This window comes from Archocentrus centrarchus, chromosome 14 (assembly GCF_007364275.1).
Source record: "Archocentrus centrarchus isolate MPI-CPG fArcCen1 chromosome 14, fArcCen1, whole genome shotgun sequence".
In the NCBI taxonomy this organism is placed as follows: Eukaryota; Metazoa; Chordata; class Actinopteri; order Cichliformes; family Cichlidae; genus Archocentrus; species Archocentrus centrarchus.
Window position 1 is genome coordinate 4,950,816 of NC_044359.1, and position 23,069 is coordinate 4,973,884.

General features: G+C 39.5%; 2 protein-coding genes and 3 non-coding genes across 5 annotated transcripts; 3 read left to right on the plus strand and 2 right to left on the minus strand.

Moving 5' to 3' along the window:
• Positions 1–4,161, plus strand: LOC115792392 (uncharacterized). Its single transcript, XM_030746909.1, has 8 exons — positions 1–70; positions 529–1,220; positions 1,333–1,404; positions 1,505–1,567; positions 1,817–1,849; positions 2,335–2,412; positions 2,493–2,561; positions 2,847–4,161. The coding sequence occupies exons 2-8, from the start codon at positions 533–535 to the stop codon at positions 3,566–3,568; spliced, it is 1,725 nt and encodes a 574-aa protein (XP_030602769.1). The 5' UTR covers positions 1–70; positions 529–532; the 3' UTR covers positions 3,569–4,161.
• Positions 4,162–4,798: 637 nt separating this feature from the next.
• trnav-cac (transfer RNA valine (anticodon CAC)) lies at positions 4,799–4,871 on the minus strand. The gene has a single exon. It is a non-coding gene; the product is annotated as a tRNA-Val (tRNA).
• Positions 4,872–7,829: 2,958 nt separating this feature from the next.
• ncf1 (neutrophil cytosolic factor 1) lies at positions 7,830–20,382 on the plus strand. Its single transcript, XM_030746379.1, has 11 exons — positions 7,830–7,931; positions 8,135–8,215; positions 8,334–8,409; positions 11,696–11,864; positions 11,948–12,006; positions 13,161–13,283; positions 15,892–15,999; positions 16,096–16,213; positions 16,873–16,971; positions 17,637–17,812; positions 19,072–20,382. The coding sequence occupies exons 1-11, from the start codon at positions 7,860–7,862 to the stop codon at positions 19,233–19,235; spliced, it is 1,245 nt and encodes a 414-aa protein (XP_030602239.1). The 5' UTR covers positions 7,830–7,859; the 3' UTR covers positions 19,236–20,382.
• Positions 20,383–20,730: 348 nt separating this feature from the next.
• trnaw-cca (transfer RNA tryptophan (anticodon CCA)) lies at positions 20,731–20,802 on the minus strand. Its single transcript has one exon. It is a non-coding gene; the product is annotated as a tRNA-Trp (tRNA).
• Positions 20,803–21,194: 392 nt separating this feature from the next.
• Positions 21,195–21,266, plus strand: trnae-cuc (transfer RNA glutamic acid (anticodon CUC)). The gene has a single exon. It is a non-coding gene; the product is annotated as a tRNA-Glu (tRNA).
• Positions 21,267–23,069: the final 1,803 nt, after the last annotated feature.

Consider the following 23,069-nt stretch of genomic DNA (forward strand, 5'->3'; position numbering starts at 1 on the left):
GCGTCGCGGTGATCGTGCCATCCCCCGAAACTATAATTGTTGTCAACAAAGAAATTTTGACCTCTCTAACGTAAGTCTGGCTCATATTTTGAAGAGGAAAACATTTATTTCCCCCCTAATACGACCGATCTTTCACATATAACTTTTTCATTGACAGGCTTCTTATCAACTTACTTTAGCTAATGTTAGCGCATTAAAGTGTCCATCAGTTCATTGTAAATATGTTGCTGCTGTCTGATGGAGGCCAGATTGGTGTATAAATATTGTACTATATTAGATTAATCTGACACGAAACCAGAAGATAGGACAGTGGGTAATATTAACCATGATATAAGTGGGATAACCCCAGCCTAGACATTGTAATTTATTTCCATCCATGTCAGCTACTGCCAGCCACCTGTTAGGTAAGCACAGGTATGCCAGAGATGAGACTGCTGAAGAAATCAAGTGACTTATACCAGGACTGAAGAACTCTTAATGCCACTGTAACAAACCATAAACACTAATCAACTCTTTGTGTACAAATAGTAGGATGAAGGTGAAAGTGATCTTCCCAGGAAAAGTCAAAGTGTGCTTCAGGAAAGGACCAACTGGTTATCTAAGACAAGATCCCTCAGATGAAGCCAAGAGAATTAAAGACAACCCTGATCTCCAGGTCAAGTTGGCCCCACAGAGCGAAGACAGCATTAAGGAAAATGCTCGCTCTGTTGTGTTCATGAGAGGGGGAGATGTGGCTGACAGACAGGAAGTGCTGGGAGAGTATGTGCTTCAGTTTGGAAAGTACAAGGGCAAGACTTTCAGGTGGCTGCTCGAGAACGATGTCGGCTATGTGATATACTTGATGAAGAAGGTTGAGCAGGAGGAGCTAGCTGGGCAATTTAAACCCGAGGGTCCCAAGAAGGACAGCCTCCTCTCACTTATTGAATATTGTAGAAGCTTCCAGGAAATAGAGGACCTCCTGAAGTATCTAGCTGAGAGGCCAGTGGAAGCTCCTGTAAGCAATGAAGATGACAACTTAGTAGGATTTGGGATTCATGCTAACAAGTCCTGGAGGGATGTTTGGGACAGCAGGGCAGATGGATACGCTGCATTCATCCTCCGGAGGCGGTGTGTACCAGGCAGCAAAATGTATCGGCTACAGCAGTACCTGACTCATAAAGAGAGGCAGGACCAGCACCTTACTCCATCCAGCCTTGCAGAATCTGCATCCAGATATCCAGGTTTGCTGATATTGCCTTTTGTGTATATTAAACCACATTAAAATGTGTAACTCTGGGAAGACACACAATGACATGTTACATGATTGGTTTTGTGGGTTTTTTCTTTTCACAGAAATGGAGGATGATGAAGATTTGGAGAGAATGATGCTTTCCATATCCCCCTCCAAACTTCAAGGCCAGCTTAGTAAGAAAACAACCCTGACATACAGTAGGTACACACACACACACACACAAACACCCACACACACACACGCTGTTCATTCATAATTGTTCTTTTTCATTAGAAGTTGTGGAAGATGAAGAAATGGAGAGGAGGATGATGATGCCCACAGATCCAGGCCATCTGAGTGAGAGCAGCAAACATACACACTCACACATACAGACACACACTTCTCCCCTCTGTCAGGACACATTCAATTCATCAATACATCATTAAATTTCCTTATCATGTTTTTGTACAGTCTGATGTGGCCTGTTCCAATGCCATATTCATTTTCATCTATATTCTGTATATCTATTGTTTTATCTCTCCCACTCTCTTGGTTTAAGTAATAAATGTTGAAAAGGTTAAACATGTATTTTTACTTTGCCTTCAGGTTCAGAAGTTGTCGGAGTCCAGTTGGTCAAAGGTGTTTTTCACGCTGAATATTAATGATGATTCTGACATGAGTCAGGATCCGCCGTTCTGTAGCGGTTTAGTAGTTTGTTTATTTGGCCACGTTCAGGCTTGTTCTAATGCATGTGTTCAACTGTTTTCATATCACTGGAGGCATTTAGGGTAAGTACAGAGTTTTTTTTCTTGCATGTTTTTGTGGCTTTGCTTTAAGGGTTTGGTTTGTAAATGATTTAGAAGTTTGCTGTAGTTGCAGGAAGCAGAAGTACATCAACAATACATATTAAAAATACATTTAAAGGAGGATAACATGTCACATTTGATGCACAAAGCTGCTGATTACTTCAATTAACCTGTTTCTCATAACATACCAAACCCTTAAAGTTATTTTTGGTGTGAAATTTGAAGTGTGTTCTATTTATGCATGTTTATAAATACTTTCTAAAACTAAGGGACAATATTACCGGGGAATCAAATGATTGACTAATTTTTCTGCTTCAGGGAAGCGCAGACCAACAGCAACTCTCTCTAAACCAGACCAGCTTCATCAGGGTAGCATCCCTGCATCTCCACAGCCTGGTTGGTATATACACGCAAGATAGATTCACTCCACTCTAAGAACCCACCTGTTTCTGATTACTGTCATCCCTTTTCACCAGTTTCCTCTGCTCCAGTGAGGGCTCCACTCGCAGTGCCGCCAGAGTTACTGTCTTTGGACTTAACTACATGTAAGACTTTGAGATTAGTGCACAAAACTGTTTCTGTTTGATGTAAAAAAAAAAAAAAAAAAAAATATATATATATATATATATATATATATATATATATATATATATATATATATATATATATATATATATATATATATATATATATATATATATATATATATATATATATATATATATATATATGTTTAGTCAAAAACAAATTGAATGTGTTTCATCTGTGCAGTTCAAATATCAAACGTTTCATGTAAAATTATTTGAATGTTATCTATGAACTTTGTCCAGCAAAAATCCACCCAGAGACAGCGTCTGCTCCACCCACAGCTCCACCTGCAGCCTCTGCTGGGTGTCCTTCGGCTCCACTGGAAGAAAAGCCTGCCATTCCACAACTCCCCACATACGAGCAGGACGTGAGCCGATGGAGCTGCTCTCACCAGCAGAGGATCTGGATGAAAACAGAGATGGAGGCTTTGGGACTGTGGCCGGGCTCTCGACCAGTGAGACATTTAATGAACATGATTTCCTTGTGGCGTTATCCACCTCAGCCTGAGCTCATCGATGCTGTCTGTGAGCTGCCATCCCCGAAATACTTTCATCTCCATCCATTTTTCATTTGGAAACCTGAACACGCTATTATGGAAAGAGTCCGGAACAACTACCCTCTGCCATGTCTGTACGGGTGTAGAACTCCACATGTGGTCTCATCAGGTGTTGGACGGCCCCGTGTCATTATTGGCACAGTTGGCCAGTACTACATATTAGCATCTCGGCTCACCTGTAAAGCCTGCAAAAAGTACTGGTTTGCAGATAAACCTCAGTGGTTGGGCATGCTGCCGAGCCGGTTCCAGAACATTTTGCCAGCTTTTCTGACACACAAGAAGGCCATATGTAAAACTGTGTTGGATGAGCTGCGGCGCACCGGAAAGTCATTGTCCTTACTTTTTCCTAATTTATGGATATTGCTTATCACATCTATGTGTAAAAGTACTGAACCTGCTTCAGTTTAATTCTTATAGAAGTTTGATGTTTAAATTGTCATTTGAGGGATTCATTATAGTTTATTTATTATTAGTTATGCTGTAAATTTGTTTTATATTTTATTTCATCAGTCATCAGTCTGCTTCGTGGCATTTCTTATTGTGGATTTATAAATGTAAACATATAGCGCATGGTCCCTATTTCAAACATCATCGTGCTTTGGTGCTTATAAGCTCATAGGTGAGGATCTGGGAGCGAGCGGGTGTCTGTCTCACCCCGTCATAGCTCGGGTGTACCTCAACCCAGGGTGCTCTGATAGCTTGTCACTGTAATGAAGTGTGATGTTTGACAAAACCAGGAGATGGAGTTAAGTATTTCAAAAGGAATGCAACACTTCTCTCTCATCAGCATCTCGGGGAGTGTTATTTCAAAGGAAGTTAAAAATTGTCACACAATGATGCAGTCTTTATTTGTTTATTTGTTGTTTATTTGTGGTTTACTGTTCACTGTTCATATTTGTGTACCAATGGCCTCTTATACCATAAAAAACAAAACTGTTTGTCTTTCAACCCTGAGAAGGATAAGTGGAAGACAATGGATGGATGTCTTTCTTTTAATTAAAACACGATTTAACTGAAAAAAGGCCTGCCTGTCTGTTACTTCACACAAAAACTAACATATTTTTCCTCTTCATTTGTGTCCTTTATGAAAGAGGTTTATCTTAGAAAACAAAGGTAAATTCTTTTATTAGACTACATTAAACTTTATTACTGATGGGTACTGATTTATAATACATTAAACTAGTACATTTAAAGAAAAACGACTTCAAATGAAATAATATCTTCATTTCCACATAAAATAAATTATTGGGGAAGTAGTTTCAGGGACTTGCTCCAATTCTTCTCCTATTTAAGACTTGTCACTGTTCTACAGGTATATGCGGCTGGCCTTCGCGTGTGAGGCGAACGTGATAACCACTACACTACGGAAACTGGATTTAATCAGCGCCATCGTCACTTGGGACACCCAGACCTCGTATTATGATAGTTTTCGTTATTACTCGTTCAATATATGTTTGATCACAAGCGTGTTTGTAGGGGGGCTGTTTCCTCCTGCGAGATAAAATTGAATCTAATACTTGGACAATAGGCTGATGTGCTTCTTTTGGGAAACACTTCGTCCTGTCCTATAATATATTACCTATTGTAGTATTGCCTAGTGTAGTATGAAGAAAATGGAAAAAATATTAAAAAGAAATATGTTTCCGCCCGGTTTCGAACCGGGGACCTTTCGCGTGTGAGGCGAACGTGATAACCACTACACTACGGAAACTTCTATGACACACAGTATTCACGTAACAGAAAAATATGTGTTAACAACAGCTTCTACCAGACGCAGCGCTGACCCTGAGCAGAAATACGATGTGAGGATGTAATCAAACTGTTTATCAGAAGGAAAGCGTGATTCTTAGGACACTCAAGCCTAATATTAGTTGTCATTATGTTAGCTTATAGCTTATAAACAACAGCTTATAAACGGCTGTTGTTCATAATCTTGACAGATTGACATCTTGACATATTGATCAAAATATTTGCTTTGATTACCACTAAAATATCACAGGCACAACAAATACTTTCAAGTGCTCTTGGGGGCCCCCTGCTGGCGCGTTGGGGCCCGATGCGGCTGCTTAGTCTGCTTATGTCTCACTGTAAAGACACACAGGGACAGTTTTGACTTTCCTGCACTACAAAGCAGGACTTCATCTTATCCAGGCAACTTCAGGGTTAACTTCCTCGATAAACATCAGTATTGTATATAGATTCATATACACAACTTCATTCCTGGATTTCTTCAACCTGCTGGCTTATAAAATATAATTTTAAAACAGTCTAATTGTTCTAGCATAACTATATGATCCTAAAACAGAGCAGCTGAAAAAACTGCATTTTAAACACAAATTTAATGAAATACTTGAATATAATCCACCAAATTCTCCTGTGTCTTAATGATATTGCTATTAGCTCACACAGTCTGCATTTTTACTTACTTCAAATAGGCTAAACTTTATTAATATAGCAAAAAAATGCTTAAAGCGAGCACTTTTAATGCAACGTTACTCTACAGTGCTTTTCCTCTCTCTCACACCCACTGCTTTCAGCCTGCATTATGTGATTAACCTCTTTATATTTTTCTCACAGCATAGATTCATTTTCCACTGAAAAATGAGTCACTCTGCTGCTAGTACAGTTATCAATAACTGTGATCGGTTAGATCAACCCAGGGAATGCAACACAAACCGCGGGTTAATTTAACCAACTTTGTGTGACCGCTTATCCTGATTGCCAGTGTTTCGGGTAAGTGAATTCAGATAAGAGAAAGACACCCTGGGTCCACAGAACATGATTCATACTACACACATAAGATGTTATCACTGCCTAATCTGAGCTACAAGTAACAGTAACATGACTGAGGGTGTGTCACATGGAGCAAATGATCTAATTTATCCAGATTTATCTCATAGTCACTTGTTACTATTAAATAAAAATCTCAGCACTGGTAACTCACATAAACAGAAATCTGAGTGGACAGAGGAAGTTCACCCATGTGGCTTTGTTTGTGTTTCTTTCTTGTTAGTTCCCCATGTCCTGTTGCAAGAGTTTTTGGATATCACAAGTTCAGCTGAAAGCCCCTGTGAAAGCCCACACGAGTGACACAACAAAAAGCAGCTAGAGGAATAAAAACGCTGCTTAGTTTGTGTTTCCCCTTCTGAGTGGTTGTGAAACTCTATGGAGGGAAACTCTGAACTTCCAGCAATTCGTCACATAAAAATTGGAGTGTGACTCCCTTGCCTTTTACAGTAATTCATCCAGGGTCACACTGTCTGAAAATGAAATCATGAAGTTTGTCATCACTGTGATTCATTCACATTTTTCAGTTTTTGTATCGAGGAATGTTCAGCCCAAATATGGCTGACAGCTGCACACCTGATACCAGATGTGTTCTGACTTGTGGACCACATCCATCCCAGAGAACAAAGTCAAAGTAACCGTCTGGGCCAGAACATCATACAAAGACAGAAATATTTACATCTGTGAAAGCTTTCATTTCCATCAGTTTTCTTCAGCTTCAAAACCTCTAATTTTATTTTGCATACAAAGAATACCTCAAGCAGTTTATTCCAGCAAAAATGATCGTGCCAAATATCAGATTTACCAAGTGGGGCAAATTAGTGTTAAACCACAACCACAAAACTGCACAATGATCATTGCTGCCTCCCCTGGGATGTGGGTGGGCATGGTTGTTGCCACACACATACTTTACAAAATAACATAGCAGGATTGTGTGTGTGTGTGTGTGTGTGTGTGTGTGTGTGTGTGTGTGTGTGAATATGTATCTGTTCTCTGCCCTATTATTTCTTCTGTTTTCTCCCCTCTACCTTTTTTTTCTCTTCTTCTTTCTCTTTTTTTCCAGCCTGTCAGACCGGGCAGTCATATTGTGGACAGTAATAGAAATGAATGAATACATAAATCTTATGGTCCTGGGCCGGTGGCCCAGTGTTTTTTCTTTTGTTTTTGGTCTGTGGTTCATTTCTAGTTATGTTTGGTGTCAAGTCTCCGTCTCTGTGCCCTTGTCCCGCTTCCTGTTTTATTTTGGTAAGTCTTGTTTCTTGTGTAGTGTATTTGGTTTGGCTTCCCCTTGTCTGGTCAGTGTCGTGTTCAGCTGTGTTACCTGCTGTTTCCACTTTCCCTCGTTATCCCGTGATGTATTTTAGTCCTGTGTTTTCTCTGCTTGTTGTTGTGTTGTTGATGTTGCGGTGTCTGTGTGTTTCTGTCTTCCTTGTGTTCAGCACTTTGTCTGACTCCCAGAAGGATTTTGTTTCTTATCTCTCCCAATAAACACTTTTTAATTTATGTCAGTATTCGGAGTCCTGCATCTGGGTCCATCTCTGCAAACATTAACAAGAGGAGCCTATAGAGAACTTCTAGAGCTCTTCATGTAAAAGCAGATATGTTTGGCACAACAGTACACTCAGGTCATTCTGACTGTGAAATCTGCCAGACACGACAGGCTAAAAAAAAAAGAAGCATCATTATTATTATTATTATTATTATTATTATTATTACAATCAAGAAGTGAAAACAGCAGCATTTCCTTCTTTCTTTTTCTCTCTGTTGAAGTTCTCTGACTTCCAAAGGCATAAAGAGGAACTAAGCTCTTGTGGTGAGACACACACACACACACACACACACACACAGTATAAAAGCCTTGTGTCTATTGGTTTTAGCTCACTTGGACGCCATTAGTGTTCTGCATCTCAGCATGGAGGATATCTACGTCAGGCATGTGGAGCTGCTGGGCTACGAGAAACGCTTCTTCCCGAGTCAGCACTACGTAAGGCTGAACCTTCTTATTCTGCTGTCATAAAATTCAGATAACGTCCTCTTAAAACTTAAGAGTGTAACAGCATTTTTGAATATTTTTAACATTAACCGACAGCCCAGAGTCAAAGTTCAGTTCTGAGAGTTGAGAGTCTTAAAATGGGTGTCTGAAAATAGCCCCTCTGTTTGTGCTCTAACGTGTTCAAATATGTGCAGGTGTACATGCTGATGGTGAAATGGAGTGACCTCTCCGAGAAGCTGATCTACAGGACGTATCCTGAAATCTACACTTTCCACGTAAGTCCCTCTGCAAATACAACTCGGCCAACGTTTGCAGACAAGTGTGTTTGGTTTTATTTAAGGACAAAATAAAGTCAAGTTTTGCATCTCAGTTCATATTTTGTTTTCATCACAGAAATCTTTGAAGGACATGTTTCCCATCGAGTCGGGTCAAATAGAAACCAGAGACAGGATCATCCCCTCGCTGCCAGGTAAGAAAGAGGTAGTTAAACAGTTTGTAAGTAAATGAATTAAAGAGTGCAGCGGTCAAAATGAATATCATAGCGAGTATTAGAAATCAAACCACAGAGAAGTATTAAATGTGTTGTCTTTTCAGTGTGAAACCCCTTTGCACTGGTGTAATATTGTTTCAGGAAGCACCTGTGATTATCAAACACATGGAGCTGAACACACTTCTCCTTTTCCCCCCAAATGCAACACAGCTGAGATCAGCCAGTGTCAAAATGCGTCTCTTGAGCAGTACTTCAAGTGAAATTTACAGACAGGAGAAAAGAGATGCTGCAAAAAAGAAGAAGTGGAAAATCTGATTAATTAGAAGTCCAGTTGCCTTTTTTCAAGCTCCAGAGACTACCATGACGTGGATGACTGAGAATCTACGCGGACATATCTGATTAATTCTCCAAAGAAAATACGACAGTAAAAGTCACAGTACAGTGTTGGACTGGTAACAACATACTATGATTTTTATTGCTCTTAGTGTGAAAAAAAAAAGAAGAACTTCACTCTTCTCCTGAACATGACAGTAACTGTGGCCTAAGCCACAACATCTGGGCTAAAAAAAAAAGTGCCTCAACTTTGAGTTCTTCTCATATCAACTTGAGTGTGGAGCATTTTTAATACAGTTATCTGAAACAGAATATGTCTTGTGCTGTTAATTGTACTGACAGTCCCAGGAAATCTAATATTACTCTGCTACTTAGCCGGCATCTGTGTGATGCACTCACACAGTCTGTTTTGCCAGTAAAGCTAGTATCCTCTCATTGACTTCTGGCTTGGTATTAGCCTAATGCTAATACCGAGGCTTTTGTAGCACTGCCTAAATGTATCAGTCAGTATTATGATCTAGAAGTGTAAAACTGATGGTCACCACCCAAGCAGTGTGGACACATCATACCGGAGGCAAAATGAAGGTATTTGTATTTATTCATTTGAGTAGTATAAGTATTAACTACAGCTGATTTGTTACCTTCAAACTGTATGACAGCAATGACCCAGCTAAAGCCTGAGGATTTTTTTTTTTTTTTTTAAATTTCATAATGAACGAGTGAATGATTTAAAACACAACCTGCAGCAGAGCCTTGCTGCCAAAGTTTCCCGGTGGCCACTTACAGTATTATGGTTGGATTTCACTCTATTCTGAATTTGAATTACATTAAGGGATCAGGTTTCCAGAAAAAAAGGGATAAAGAAAGATGACTGAGTCTTTTCCAGGGACAGATTTTTCAGCTGTTCCAGATGTGCATAAAGACTAATATCATCTGTAGTCTCAGCAGTCTCTGTTTGTGTTGTACTTTGGAGTTTGATTCATCTATTCTTTATAATGTTTGTGAGTTTACTTTAAATCTGGCCAGTAGCTGTTGGGATAACGGCATCAGTCAGCCCAAAAAAGCTGCGAGGAACTCTGACTGAATTTCACATGCCGTCTTCGTTGTTCACTGGTGGAGCCAAAGTGAAACAACAGTGACTGAGAGATGGGCAGACTTTGGACATTCAGAGATTTTAGGGCATTTCCCATTGACTTGTAGAAGTGCTGATCCTTTAATTTTAATTTAAAAAGAGAAACGTGCACATCCTCGTTTATACCACTGATTTCGGTCCCTGTCAAATAAAAACAGAACTACGAGCTTACACTGTCCCCTTGTGAAACTTTAATTACAAAACACGTGTTGCAATATGGAGCGCATGAAGCAAAAAGGAAACCTCAGTCCTGATGCAACGGCTGCACGAACACAGCTGCAAGAAAAAGTCTGAGGACCCTTCAGAAGATGTTTCTGCATAAATATGACCTAAAATGGTATCACACTTCCAAACAATTTTTAAAATAGATGAAGAAAACCCTTTACTTTCCTGTGCAAAACTCTTGAGCCACCCTTTGTGTTTTCACTCCTGTTTGTCTGTCTGTCTGTTAGCAATATACCTCAAAAACCTTTGAACCAAAATTGATGAAACTGCGTGGCAATATTCCTTAGGTGCCCAAGAACATCCGTAAATCCATCCATTTTCTTCTTCTTATGTTTGTGATCTAGTAATTTATGATGGAGTATGACAATATTGGGTGGTATCTATTGCAGCATAATATCGGCACATAGAAAATTTGGGGTGGGCGAGCTATGTGCTCTCCTGAATGCCCTTCCAGACTTTCTTTTAATGTTTAAAGTGGTCTCGAGCAGTAAGTAGATCTCCGGGTCTTTAAGGATCTTTTAAAGTTTTTCTTTGGATATTGGCTGCTTTTTCACTCAATTTTAGTCCAGTTCATTCAAGCATAAAAAAATGCTCCTGGGATGAACCAGTTTTGAAACTACACATAACAGACAAACTCTTTTTAGGCATTTTATTACTAGCAGCCTGTCATTAAAAAAAAAAAAAAAAAAAAAAATTTTTTCCTGTTTATTTAGTTGAATCTATGAAAAATGCCAAAGATAACACAGTTTGATGAACATAAACTTGTATTTTTGCAGCAACAAGGTGATTCCAAAAGAGCTATTAGCCAAAAACCTGGCATATCTCAACATGGTGTGAAGTGTTGTGTACAGGAAACTGGAAAAGTGAAGGACAGGCCCATCTGTCTATTTTCTTCCACTTACCTATAACTGGAGCCTATCCCAGCTGTCATGGGGCGAAAGGCGGGGTACACCTTGGACAGGTCGCTATGCACACATGGAGAGAACTCCACACAGAAAGGCCCCAGCCAGCTGGTGGACTCAAAGCCAGGACCTTCTTGCTGTGAGCTAGAACACTGATCTACAACAGATGTGCAGTATCTAAAATTCATGTCCCTAAGAGACTGAAGAAAATTCAGCAAAGACTTGCCACAGGACCTGAGAGATGAAACTGGACCTTCAGTTGATCCATCTACTGTTCGCGTGGGATGGCACTCTAGTTTTCTGCATGGATGGATCCAAAATGAGTTACTGAGCCCATAAATATTACATCAAGAAATTATTCACTGAGCTCAGGGCTGAGGACTTTTTTCCCATAAGCGGTTATAACACTGGAGGTCTTTTTGCAGCTATAGGTATTGCGTTTTTTATACTGACTATGGATCATCCAGTCAACAGTCAAAGAGTAGTCACCATCAGTTATTGCAGGTACATAAGTGTCATCAGCGTAGTACTGATACTGAAAAGTTGGCAACACAAAAGAGGCTCTAAAATGGATCCCTGAGTGATGGTGCAACAGTTTTCTGTTGTTATACAAAACATTACACTTCTCAAAAATGTTAAAACAAAAGACACAGACTTGTGTTTCTGTCCTCAGCTCCCCGGTGGTTGTGGGACAGCGAGAAGTCAAGAGAAACCAGGAAGAGCACCCTGGCTGAGTACTGCCAAACACTCATCAACCTGCCGCCTCACATCTCCCGCTGCAAACACCTCTCCAGTTTCTTAAAGGTCCGACCAGAGGATGAAAACCCACCAGCTCCAAACACGTTAGTCTTTCACACGTGCCTCTCTTTCCATTACAGCTGAATTAAATGTAAAACAAATGTGAAAATGATCATTTTCTCCTCAGGCTGAAGAGAGCTGAGACATTTGTGGTGTCCAGAGATCAAGCAAGAGGTGTCGCTTCTGGTAAGAGTCATTTTAACTTACAGCCTCCAGGGATCCTGTTCTTCATGTGTTTACATCCTATAATTCACTACATTCAGAAGTAGGAGTTTATATTTGGTGTGATGGCCTCCACATCCTTCTAAAGGCAGGTAGAACAGCAGCAAGACAGAGCAAACATTGGTGACAACAGATGTGTCATGGATTAAATCAGAGACAGCCTGAAAGGAAGGAGCTGAGGAGGAGGTGGGTTGCAAAGCGGCTTGAAGAGGATGAGGCAAACACATATTTCCTGATCCCTCCTCAGTTTTTTCCTTTTTATCCCAGTTAAAATTTCTAAAGAAATTAAAGGTGCTTCTTGTAAAATTCAACAAAATGTATTAGTTTTTAAAATGCTAGTCTGAGCTCCTTTATCTACCAAAATAAGTCAGCTAAGTATGATAGTAACACAAATTCTGTACAGGTGCTGAGTTAATGCTGGCTTGAATAATGCTGGTATGAATTCTGTTCTGCTCACTGACTTCATTCACTTCGCCACCTAGTGGTTCAAAGTGGCATTATGTAAGAGAACAGTCTTCATTTGATATCTGCAACATAACACACAGAAGTCTTGACTGTACGGCAATTTTAGTTTTAAATTGTCATTGAACAAAGCATTTGTATAAAAAATATTTTTAAAGATTTAGGGCAGGTCTGCATAATAAAATCTGTGTGTAAAATAATACTGACTTACTAACAATTGTTTGGAAATTAAAATTAATACTTATAACAATAATTAATCGAATTAATATTGAAAAATATTGTATAAATTTCCCTGGCATGTTAACTTCCACAGGACTTGACTTTAACCACCAGAAACCAATCTAGAGTGGGGTTTATTTTAGCCACGTGATTAGTGGGCACAGAAACTGGAAGATGTTCCCTTCCAAATGAAGTCTCAAACATGAATTATGGCATTAGAAGATTTCCACTTGGTTGTTCTAAAACTGCCAAAAAAAACCAAAAGAGGGTTGAATGGTGATCTAACAATTAACCCTAAGTGGGCCGCAGATGACCCTCTGGGTGCTATGAGGTTAATTCCAGCTACTTTAAAAGTTAAACCATCAGGACCTAAATCATCCAGATGTTGCAGGTGTTTTTAATGAGACTAAAAGAGGCTCTTGTGTTTGACCTCTCAGAGATTTCCGCCCCCATCATCTTGGACACCTACAGAGTGATCGCAGACTTCGAAAAGACATCCAAACACGAGATCACTCTGCACACTGATGACCTGGTGGAAATCGTGGAGAAAAATGAGAACGGTGAGAAAATAACTGAATCGTTTAGGGTTTGGTTACTGTTTTGATTTGGTGTTTTTTGCAGTTTTTCCTCCTTCAGCATTTCTTAATTTCTACCCTTCCAAGTGTCTTCCGAGTGTTCCTCATTCATGCCTCTGTTTTACCCACTTCCTGTTTTATTTGACTTTTCACTCACTTTCACTGTGTGTTTCGGGGGTTTTATGCCCTGTCTTTGTCTTTTCCTTCTTGTTGTCATGGTCCTGAGTTTCTTTTGTGTAGCTTTCTTTTGTTATATTTTTCAGGTTGTGTTTCTTATAGTTTAGTTTCTCAGTTTGTTGTTTGAGTGTGCTGTTTTCCTCGTTGTTTGTTTGTGTAATGTTCCGTTTGTCAAGTTTTCTGTGTTTAGTCTGCGTGTGTTATGTTGGTCACTTCCTGTTTTATTTTGTAGTCTCATGCTCCTTGTGTTCAGTTTACTTCCCCTGTGTTATTAGGTTCATTTGTTTCACCTGTTGTTCCCAGTTGTTTCCACTCTCCCTGATTTCCTCGTGTGTATTTAAGTCCTTAGTTTTCTTCTGTACTTTGTTCGAGTCCTCGTCTTGTCTGTGGCAACAGCTGTGTGATTTGGTCCATGTTTTCGAGTCTTTTGTTTGTTTGTTTGTTTGTTTGTTTTGTGTGTGTGTGTGTGTGTGTGTGTTGTGGGCGTTGTGGGCGTTGTGGGCTCCCCATCTGCCTATTTTGTGTTTGAACCTTTTTCTAAATAAATCTGCACGCCGAATCAGCTCTCGCCTGCGTCCTGTTTAGAGGTCCTTCCTGCCTCGCCTGCACCAGCTGTGACACTTGTTACATTAGTTGCACTCTTATTTGAGCCTTGTGTATTTATAGTCTTTGTTCCCTTGTTAACGTTCACCTTCCTGTATTCCTCTTCGGTTTTCAGTGCCACATCACTCAGTAATTCTCAGCTGAGGGATTTTATTCTGTAAGTCTGGATCTTACAGCCTTCATCTTTTCCTGCATTTTTTCTGTAAGCCAGACTGTTGCTTTTCTTTTTCTTGTTCAGCTCTCATCGGCCTAAAATTAGCACTTGTTTTTTTTTTTTTGTTTGTTAGTTAGTCCCTTCTCTTGAGTGTTTAATTATATTTTATACACATACAAGCCGGTTGTTATACATGTTTTGAGTTCTAGCCTACAGAAATATTGTTTGCTTTCTTCTGGTCAGCATTATGGAAGCTTGCAAATGGCACCACCCAGTTCTTGTGAACAGCAGTGACATCATTTCCTGGGCGTGCTGTGTCTGTAGCAAATGACCATATAAAGAAGTCACTGTGCAGGGCTGATTATCTCACTGCAAAATTAGAGAAAAGCTTTTGACTCTCAGGGATTACTCATCCGTATGCTGACCTCATGATTTATTAATATCAGCAAAAAGAACATAAACAATAAAATAGGTCTACTTCTACAAAAACTTAAAACAGCATAGTACAGAGTTTATAACAAATGTATAGATTTCCTGTAAGATATTAAATTATAATGTTCATTTAGGAGAAATGAAAGGACACAGATACACGAGCTGTTTGTTTGTTTTTTACTCTTCAGTGATGATAAATTAATTCTCCGAGAACAGGAAGTTGGTGTCACAGTGTGAAACACTGTTAGTCAAGTTTTATGGTGACAGAGATGATGCTGATTAGTCTGAAAAAAAGGAGCTGGGGGATGGAGGAGGGGTTGCAAAGCAGCTTGCAGAGGCAGAAGTAATGGCAGACAAAGAAAATCAAATGTGAGCTGCTTTTATTTTACTCAAGAGACTCTGAAATTGTTTTGTGTGCTGGCACTTCTTCCTGGTTTCAAGCGAGTTAAACAAAATTGTGATGTTAACTGTTTTCAACTGAAGCTGTTCACAGGACTTTAATATTGATCAGTGTTGACTTAATCATAAGTATTTAAATAAAGTAAAGAAAAAAAATTACTAAATTAATGATTTAACCAAACTGTCCCAAAGACATTCTCTCCTCAACCCCTCTTTGCAGTGATATGTTTTAAGTTATGCTGAATTGACATTAAACTGGCTCTTTATGTAAATGTTTTTCATGCCAAACTTTTTATTGTCCTCAAAGTAAGAAAATGAAGAAATGAAACGAACTGGTAGTCATAGTACTTAAACAGCAATTACAGATCAGTAGGAAAGTTCCTTTTCTTCATTATACATGCATACATTTACTTTTCAATGTAGTACTTTTACTTTCAGCAGCATATTTCTACAGCAGTTATATTAGTACTTCAGCAAGGCATCTAAATACTACCTTTACCACTTTACTTCAACTCTTTCATCCTTAAACGTTTCTAAATAATTTTAAAGTTACGTCACTTTGGCCCAGAATGACCAGTATTTACCACACACCGTGTTGAAAAGGTCTGAAAAGGGAAGCTGGTGTGGAAGTGCCTTAAATGTGCATTTTTTCTAATGGCCAGCAGGGGGCAACTAATGAACTGTGTATAGAAGTCTACAAAAAAATGACCCCAGTCCTCACTTCATCTATGACCTCAGTAAACACTTAGCTGAATACTTTATGGTCTCCTTGACTAGTTTCAAGCCTTACTGAGTGAAACACATTATTCCTGCCATTGTTGTGTTCAGGTTGGTGGTTCTGTCAGTGTGAATCAAAGCGAGGCTGGATTCCTGCGTCCTACCTGGAACCTCTGGATGGACCGGATGAGGTTGAGGATGCTGACCCCAACTATGAAGGCAAAGAGTGATGTTTTTAATTTACAGATGTGAGTAATGTGTGCATCCTTTCTTTAAGATATTTGTGTTTATATAAAGCGCTGTGTGTTCTCGCAGGAGAGGAGTACATCACCATTCAGGCCTACAAGGCAGAGCAGGAGGATGAGATTTCTCTGGTGGTCGGTGAAACTGTTGAAGTCATTCACAAACTTCTGGATGGCTGGTGGGTTGTCAGGTGTGTCCATCACTTCAGTGAATGTTCAATACATTTAACAGAGACTTCTTGATGTGCTCATTTCCAGCTCCATATTTTTAGTCTTCAGCTCTAAGTAAAGCAGCTTTGCATAAGTCACAGTTCACAGTAATCCTTCTTTCTCTCTTCCTGGGCCTTGGTGCAGCCCCTCAGTTTATCATCTGTCTGAAATAAACTGCTATAGAGCCTCCTTCTTGAAGCCTACTTCTGATTGGCTGCCCCTCCTAAAAGGACAGCTTAAAGCCACAGCTATGTGCCTGACATGACCACATTACGGATATAAAAGAATAGAGAAAGCTTCCTGAAGCTGACCTCATCATTTGAAATTTTGGTCATTTTTAATATGAACTAGCTGTGGGGTTTTTTTTAATACCAGCTTTGGGGGTATTCATGTTGGCTTTACTTATTTTTAAGCTGACTTTAGTTTTTTTTAAATTTTTTTATGTATTACTTTTCTAATGTGAGGAGCTGAACTCACAAACCATGTTATTTATGTGTAATTATAATATTTCTCTAAATATTATAATGCTGTAGTGGTGTAAAGTAAGAAAAAACTGGGATTAAATCTTGCTCCACACTGAGGCCACATTTCTAAAGTTCATTAAAGCTTTTTCATCTTCTTAAACTGGTATTTTGTACAGGAAAGGAGATGAGAATGGATACTTCCCCTCCATGTTCCTGTCAAAGGCCGGAAAGAGACAGAGCTCAAACCTGGGTCAGCAGAAACCGCCACCTCGCAGGTCTGTTCATACTTGACTTTGAAGCATGTAATTGAGCTGGTTTCTGTGTGCCGGGTATCCATTTGCTTCTCTGTTCTCACTGGTGTTTTATTCTGAAATGTCAGATTAAAGGGAAGTGAGCTGTGTGAAACCTCAGGTCATAATTTCATTTCTCTTTCTCACTTTACAAACCCTTTATGATGCTCTTAAATTTAGAAATTCCTGGAATGTCTCTTGCCTTTGTGAGGCAAGAGAAGTTTTGTGTGTTTACAGTTTACAAGATGCACAGATTCCTGTCACTGATGGGCTTTGGTCACCCCCAGATGCCCATAATGAGCAGAATGAAAACTCTGCCAATAAGTTTCCAAAGGGGATTAAAGGATTCAGTGTTGGATTAAGGTTGGATAAAGTGCTAAAATAAGGGATGAATTAATCCAGGGGTTCTTGAACATTTTGAGGCCAGGGACCACTTACTGGTCAACAGATTTTCCAAGGATCCCAGATTTGACACTTTACTAACATTTTTCTAACCAAGAGTTTCTGTTGACCCAAAGCTAACAGGAGGAATTAAGCACTGAGACTATCACCTCGACTTTTTGGATTTAGATTGAAGCTCTTCCAAAAATTTTGCAAACCCACCATCTCTACTTACCAGAACCCCTCTGCGTGTCCTTTATCTCCCTCAGGTCCACCATCAGAAATGCCAAGAGCATCCATAACAAGTCTCGCCAGCGACTCAGCCAGGACACCTACCGCCGGAACAGCCGCCGGTACCTCCAGCAGAAAGGCAACCGCCTCAGCGAACCGAGGAAGAACTCCATGAACGCAGAAAAGTCACCACTGAAGGAGAGGAAGAACCAGGGTAATGACCACATCTCTACCAGGGTCTTAGAAAGTCTTAAAAGCAATTAGTTGAATCAAAAATAAAGATTGTTTTGGAATAAAAACATTTTACATTTGTCTTTTCAAAAATGCTAAGACATCATAAGTCTTTTTTTCACTGCAATTTAAAATCAAATTAAAAATAAAAATGAACATCTTTTTTTCTTCAGTTTTTTTAAATACATAATTTACCAGTGCCCTCATTGGGGGGATGCTCAAAACAAATGTGCTGCCTGAAAGTGAAAGCTTTTGTGACATGGCTGAAACTAATGTGGGGCAATGGAAATCAATGAGGTGAAAAAGTATAAAAATGTTCCCAGACCCTGAAATTTTCCACACATTATGTGCTTTCCTTACAGGACAATCTCCACTAGCCCCCTTTGCTGTTAAGGCAGGAGCTCCCTGAATGCATCACCTTCAGGCAGTCCGTGTATAAAAATAGACTAAAGCCAAACTGAGAGAGTTATTCCACTTCCTGGTAATCCCCATGTGCAGAAATATGCCAGATTCCAGAAGCCCAGATAAATGATTATGTCAGGAAGGGCATCAGGCATAAAATCAGAATGAATACAGATCAAAAGTAGATCAAATGATTCCATACTGGATCGGTTAAGACCCCGAAGGGGGCAGATGATCCACTGTGGTGACCACTAATGGGAGAAGAAGAATAAATTCAAACATGTACAGCGTTCTTTGTCAGAACCAGTTTGAATGTTGGACCATTAAAGTAAACATTAGAACTTTCTGGTCCCTTCAAAGACCTGTTTGGGGGTTAGGTTAGGAGGCTTGTTTTAGGGTTGAATTACATTCAGCATAAAGGTTTGGTATTTAGTTGTGGTGGTTAAAACTTGGGTCAGGTGGCTTTAATATGCATTAATCTGAATTAATGATCTCACAAAGATAGCCATTCAAACCTGCCCCTCCCCCTGCACAGAGTTTGACTTCAGATTTACCACTTCATTTACTCAGAGCTCCAGAAACACACCTGCCAAGCTCCAAGTGGATCAGGTGAACTGTTCTTGAGATACAAAGATTTCTCACTTTTATTGGGCATCTCAACCAAACCACGAAAACCAAACAACTGGTGACCTCACATCCTCAGTTTTGGTTGTTGTGAACTTTTTTTTGACTGCAGTTCCTTAAAACGTTTTAAATCTAACTTTGCTTTGGGTTTATGAACCTTGGTTTACGCTCTCCACCATGGTCTGAACAGCTCGTGTTGTCATTTCTGACCCACAGATAATATTCCCGAGATGTCCGACTCCAGCTCAGAGAGCGAGCTGAAGAAGGAGGTTCCAGTCATCCCTCCTCGACCCAGCCCGGAGCTCATCCTGGAACGCTGCACCGACAACACCCGCAAGAAAGTCAGCATTCACAAGTCACATTCCAGCTCCTCAAGCTAGTGCAAAAAAAGTCACAGCGAAGCAGTCCTTAGAGAGCCTTTTTCTTTTATTCTTTGATTTGATGGATTTTTTTGATCTTTGCAGGGGTCAAAGGTGGTCAGTTTTTGAAGATGTTAATGTTTCAGCCTTTAAAATATACTATAAGGTGCAGATATAAGGTGCTAGACATGTTCTGTAGTTTTCTGATTGTCACCAAATGCATGAAAAGACCAAAACCAACACATGTGTCAGCAATGCTTTATCCAATGCTTTGTGAAGACCTAACTTATTCAGGGTTACAAACTTCTCCTCACCTTATTTCATTTTAAGAGGAAACAGGTGCATTTGTTGGGAACTATTTTCAGTGGTGTAGTAATGCATATTTATTTACTGATCTCTTGGGGATTTCTAGCAGCTGGATGGTCAAAATGAATGGAATGATGGAAAACTTACCCAGAGAGGTGTTTTTAGTTTAGGCAGCAGTACATTTTGCTTTGACCTTTATTTTTTAAAGGGTTCTATTCTGTTCATTTCCAGCAACATATTTTATATCTTTGGCCTCTCAGTTTTGCATAATTCAAGGTCCAAAATAGTCCTTATTTGTCTTATACTGGGCTTGGGTGCAGCTCCCAAGTTCCTCTGTCTGAGTCAAGCTGTTTTAGCTCCTTCCCCTTTAAGCCAGTGTTTTTCTGATTGGCTGTCTCTAACAGGTCTGAATAACAGGTGAGTAGGACTACATTGGGGATATCTTCTGTCTGTGACATCATACAGATCCAAGAGTAGAAAAACTGTTTAGAGCAGCGTGAAGCCTGCTCATCCCCACATACTTGTTTAAAGGAGGTCTATTATGGTTCTCCAAAATAAATAAATATTTTGATGCCATGAGTTAGTCATATCAAGAAAAACAGCTTGTTGATTGTGATCCACCTATGCTATAAATGTTTGGATTTGGAAATTCAGTGAGAAAGACAGAACCATCTCTCTGCAGGGCATATTTTTAATATTTGACCAGGGGAAAAAAAGGGACCTTAAGGGCAATTTTTTGTTTTTGTTAACTTATGGTAATTATCATATCCATGAAAGAAAGCTGTCACAGCAAAACTCCACATTTAATGTTTCCTTCCTTTATTTGCTTCCTGTCCTTTTTAGACTGTCTGCGCTAAATGAATTTGACTGTCATATTTCTTTTTTGTAAATTGTTTAAATAAAGTTCAAAAAGACACTTCTCAATGGGCTTGTTTTTGCTTTACAAGAAAAGTTTAAATCATTTTAAGGCTTCTATTTATGTCCCAATACATACTAACAGTTAGTCATTAACTTTAATTTATGCAAACATTTTCCTGTTTTGTACATATTTTGTAATTGAGCCAGTTTGTCTTCTGTAGTGGTTTTTTTTTTTTTTGAGTTATAGACAAAAGCGTTCCTGCCATATTTAGGTATTTGGATCATTATTAATTATCTGACGGTTAATTGGTTCAGAAAAGGTCGAATCTAATAGGATAAAAATACATAAATTTGACCCCGACGTGATTTGAACACGCAACCTTCTGATCTGGAGTCAGACGCGCTACCGTTGCGCCACGAGGTCCTGTGCGCGGTGGTCTAACGCGCACGTATATGAATGCAGTTCCTCTCAAGAGCACGATTTTTCTGATTTTTGTATAATTTTATTACATCTCTACCATCATTTGTAACGTTACAAAAGAAAAAACGATATAAAGCCTGGATGACCGAGGCTTAATGGTGTGCTGGGTTGGCCAGCAGACTACGGCTGACCAACATAAAAGGAGAGACTCTAAAACAGCTTATCGAAAGATAGAAAAAGGTAGTTTTGCTACTGCCGACATAACAGACAATGAAGTAACATTGTCCGTTATAAACAAAGCGAAGCGGACTTCTGTTGTTCATACGCGCCTAACCGCTGTGAAGAGTTGCGTGAGCTTACCGATATGTAAGTTGTAAACACACGCTCAAACCGGCTCCCTGGTGGTCTAGTGGTTAGGATTCGGCGCTCTCACCGCCGCGGCCCGGGTTCGATTCCCGGTCAGGGAACTAGGATTTTTATTTTTTTCTCAACAAAAATACATGAGGGGGTTTAAATATATAAAATGAAATGTATTCATTTGTCATTATTTACATTTCAGCATGTATTGAACAAGTGATGAAGGAATGACATAAGAGCGCAGAGATGCTGTCGCTGTTTCTCATGTGCATCTTAATCTCCCCTTCTTTCCTGCAGAGAGACTGCGTGTTCTGGCTGCTGCAGAGAAGAACGACAAGTTATTCAGACTGAATAAGGCGAGAAGAGGAAGTCAGGTGATTAAACTCTCCCTTCAAAATAAAATTGCAGTTTTACATTACAAATATGGCCAAGAAGCCCCAACAAAACCACATCCTTGTGGAAACTATATCACCTACAGGTTCCTGGACTCAAAACACCAAGACCCCAGAGAAGAAGGCTCAGCAGCGGCTTCACTTCCTCCGTGTCCATCCAAGAAGTTGCTGCGGGCCTTCTATCGCTCCTTGCCTGGGCGTGTGGTACGTAAGCTCCACAGAGCAGGAAGGCAGCGCAGAGGGTAGTCCAAAGATCATCGGCTGCCCTCTGTCCTCCCTGGAGGACATATCCAGAGCCCCCAACACATCCTCCCCATTAGGGGAGAGTGGGGTGAGTTGTGCCAGTTTTTACTTAAAGTTACTTTAAAGCAAGACCATGATAGTAATGCTTCCAACTAAAATATATATATATATATATATTTCAGAATGTGGTGCATCCCTGGGAACAATCACTTTGGATCTGAAATATGGTATTTAAGAAATACAGCTTTCTGAAAAAAAGTGGTCTTGTGGCACAACTTGCCCCCGGTGCGGGGTAAGTTGTGCATTTGGAGATAATGCATTGGGGTAAATTGTGCCATTGATTATTCAAGTAAAACAGAATATTTTGATCTCAGAAACTGTAATGATTTATAAAAGCTAGACAAATACAATACAAAATGACTCATTTAAGGTTTATTTAAAGTTATTTTACAACATCAAAGGCTACTTTTCTACAAGCCTATTGCACCACATGAGCACATCAAAGGTCAGTTTTCTTAAACAAGGTCTAGCGCTTTATGAACACACCAGAACAAAGTTGAGTTCAAAATGAAAAAATGAAGAAAAAAATCAGCATCCATCACCTGCGCATCCATCCATTGTACTGTTGTAGTAGGTTTTCATTGAGTAATAGTAATAGTTTTGTCTAAAAGTTGAAAGCTGTGTGTGATGGCAGGGTGAGCATAACACCATTGTCTTTAGGAGTTGTCACCGCCTTCAGTGAGATGTGAGATTCGTGGTTGTCCAAAATGAGCAGAACTGGGTAATTGGTGGAGCAGTTGGTTGAACCCCTGCCTGTCTTCCTCTTATAATTCTGTGGCATTATGATCTATTTCTATTTTTGGTCTAAAATGAAGAATGTCACATAGTTTTAGTGATTAAAAAAATAATAAAACTGTGTACAATTACAATAAATAATAGTGAAGGTGAGTTGTGCCACTGGCACAACTTAACCCAGGCCCTCTGGCACAAATCACCCCAACCCGAACTTTTTGGAAAAAATGCATCATCCAGCATTTTTTAGCTAACATAATGCTAGCTGTATAGACTTATAGCGTAGCATACCAAAGCAGTAAAACATTTGTAGAATGTTTTCGAACTTGTCTATAACTGTTCAGACACAACAATCAAAACACCTTGATCATAGAAATTTTACTTTGTAGGGCAAAAAACATTTTTTTTTAAGTTAAATGTGCTTACTTTTCATGCAATGGGGCTCTCATCTTTACAGGATGAGTAAAATGGCTGACTCTTTAAAAA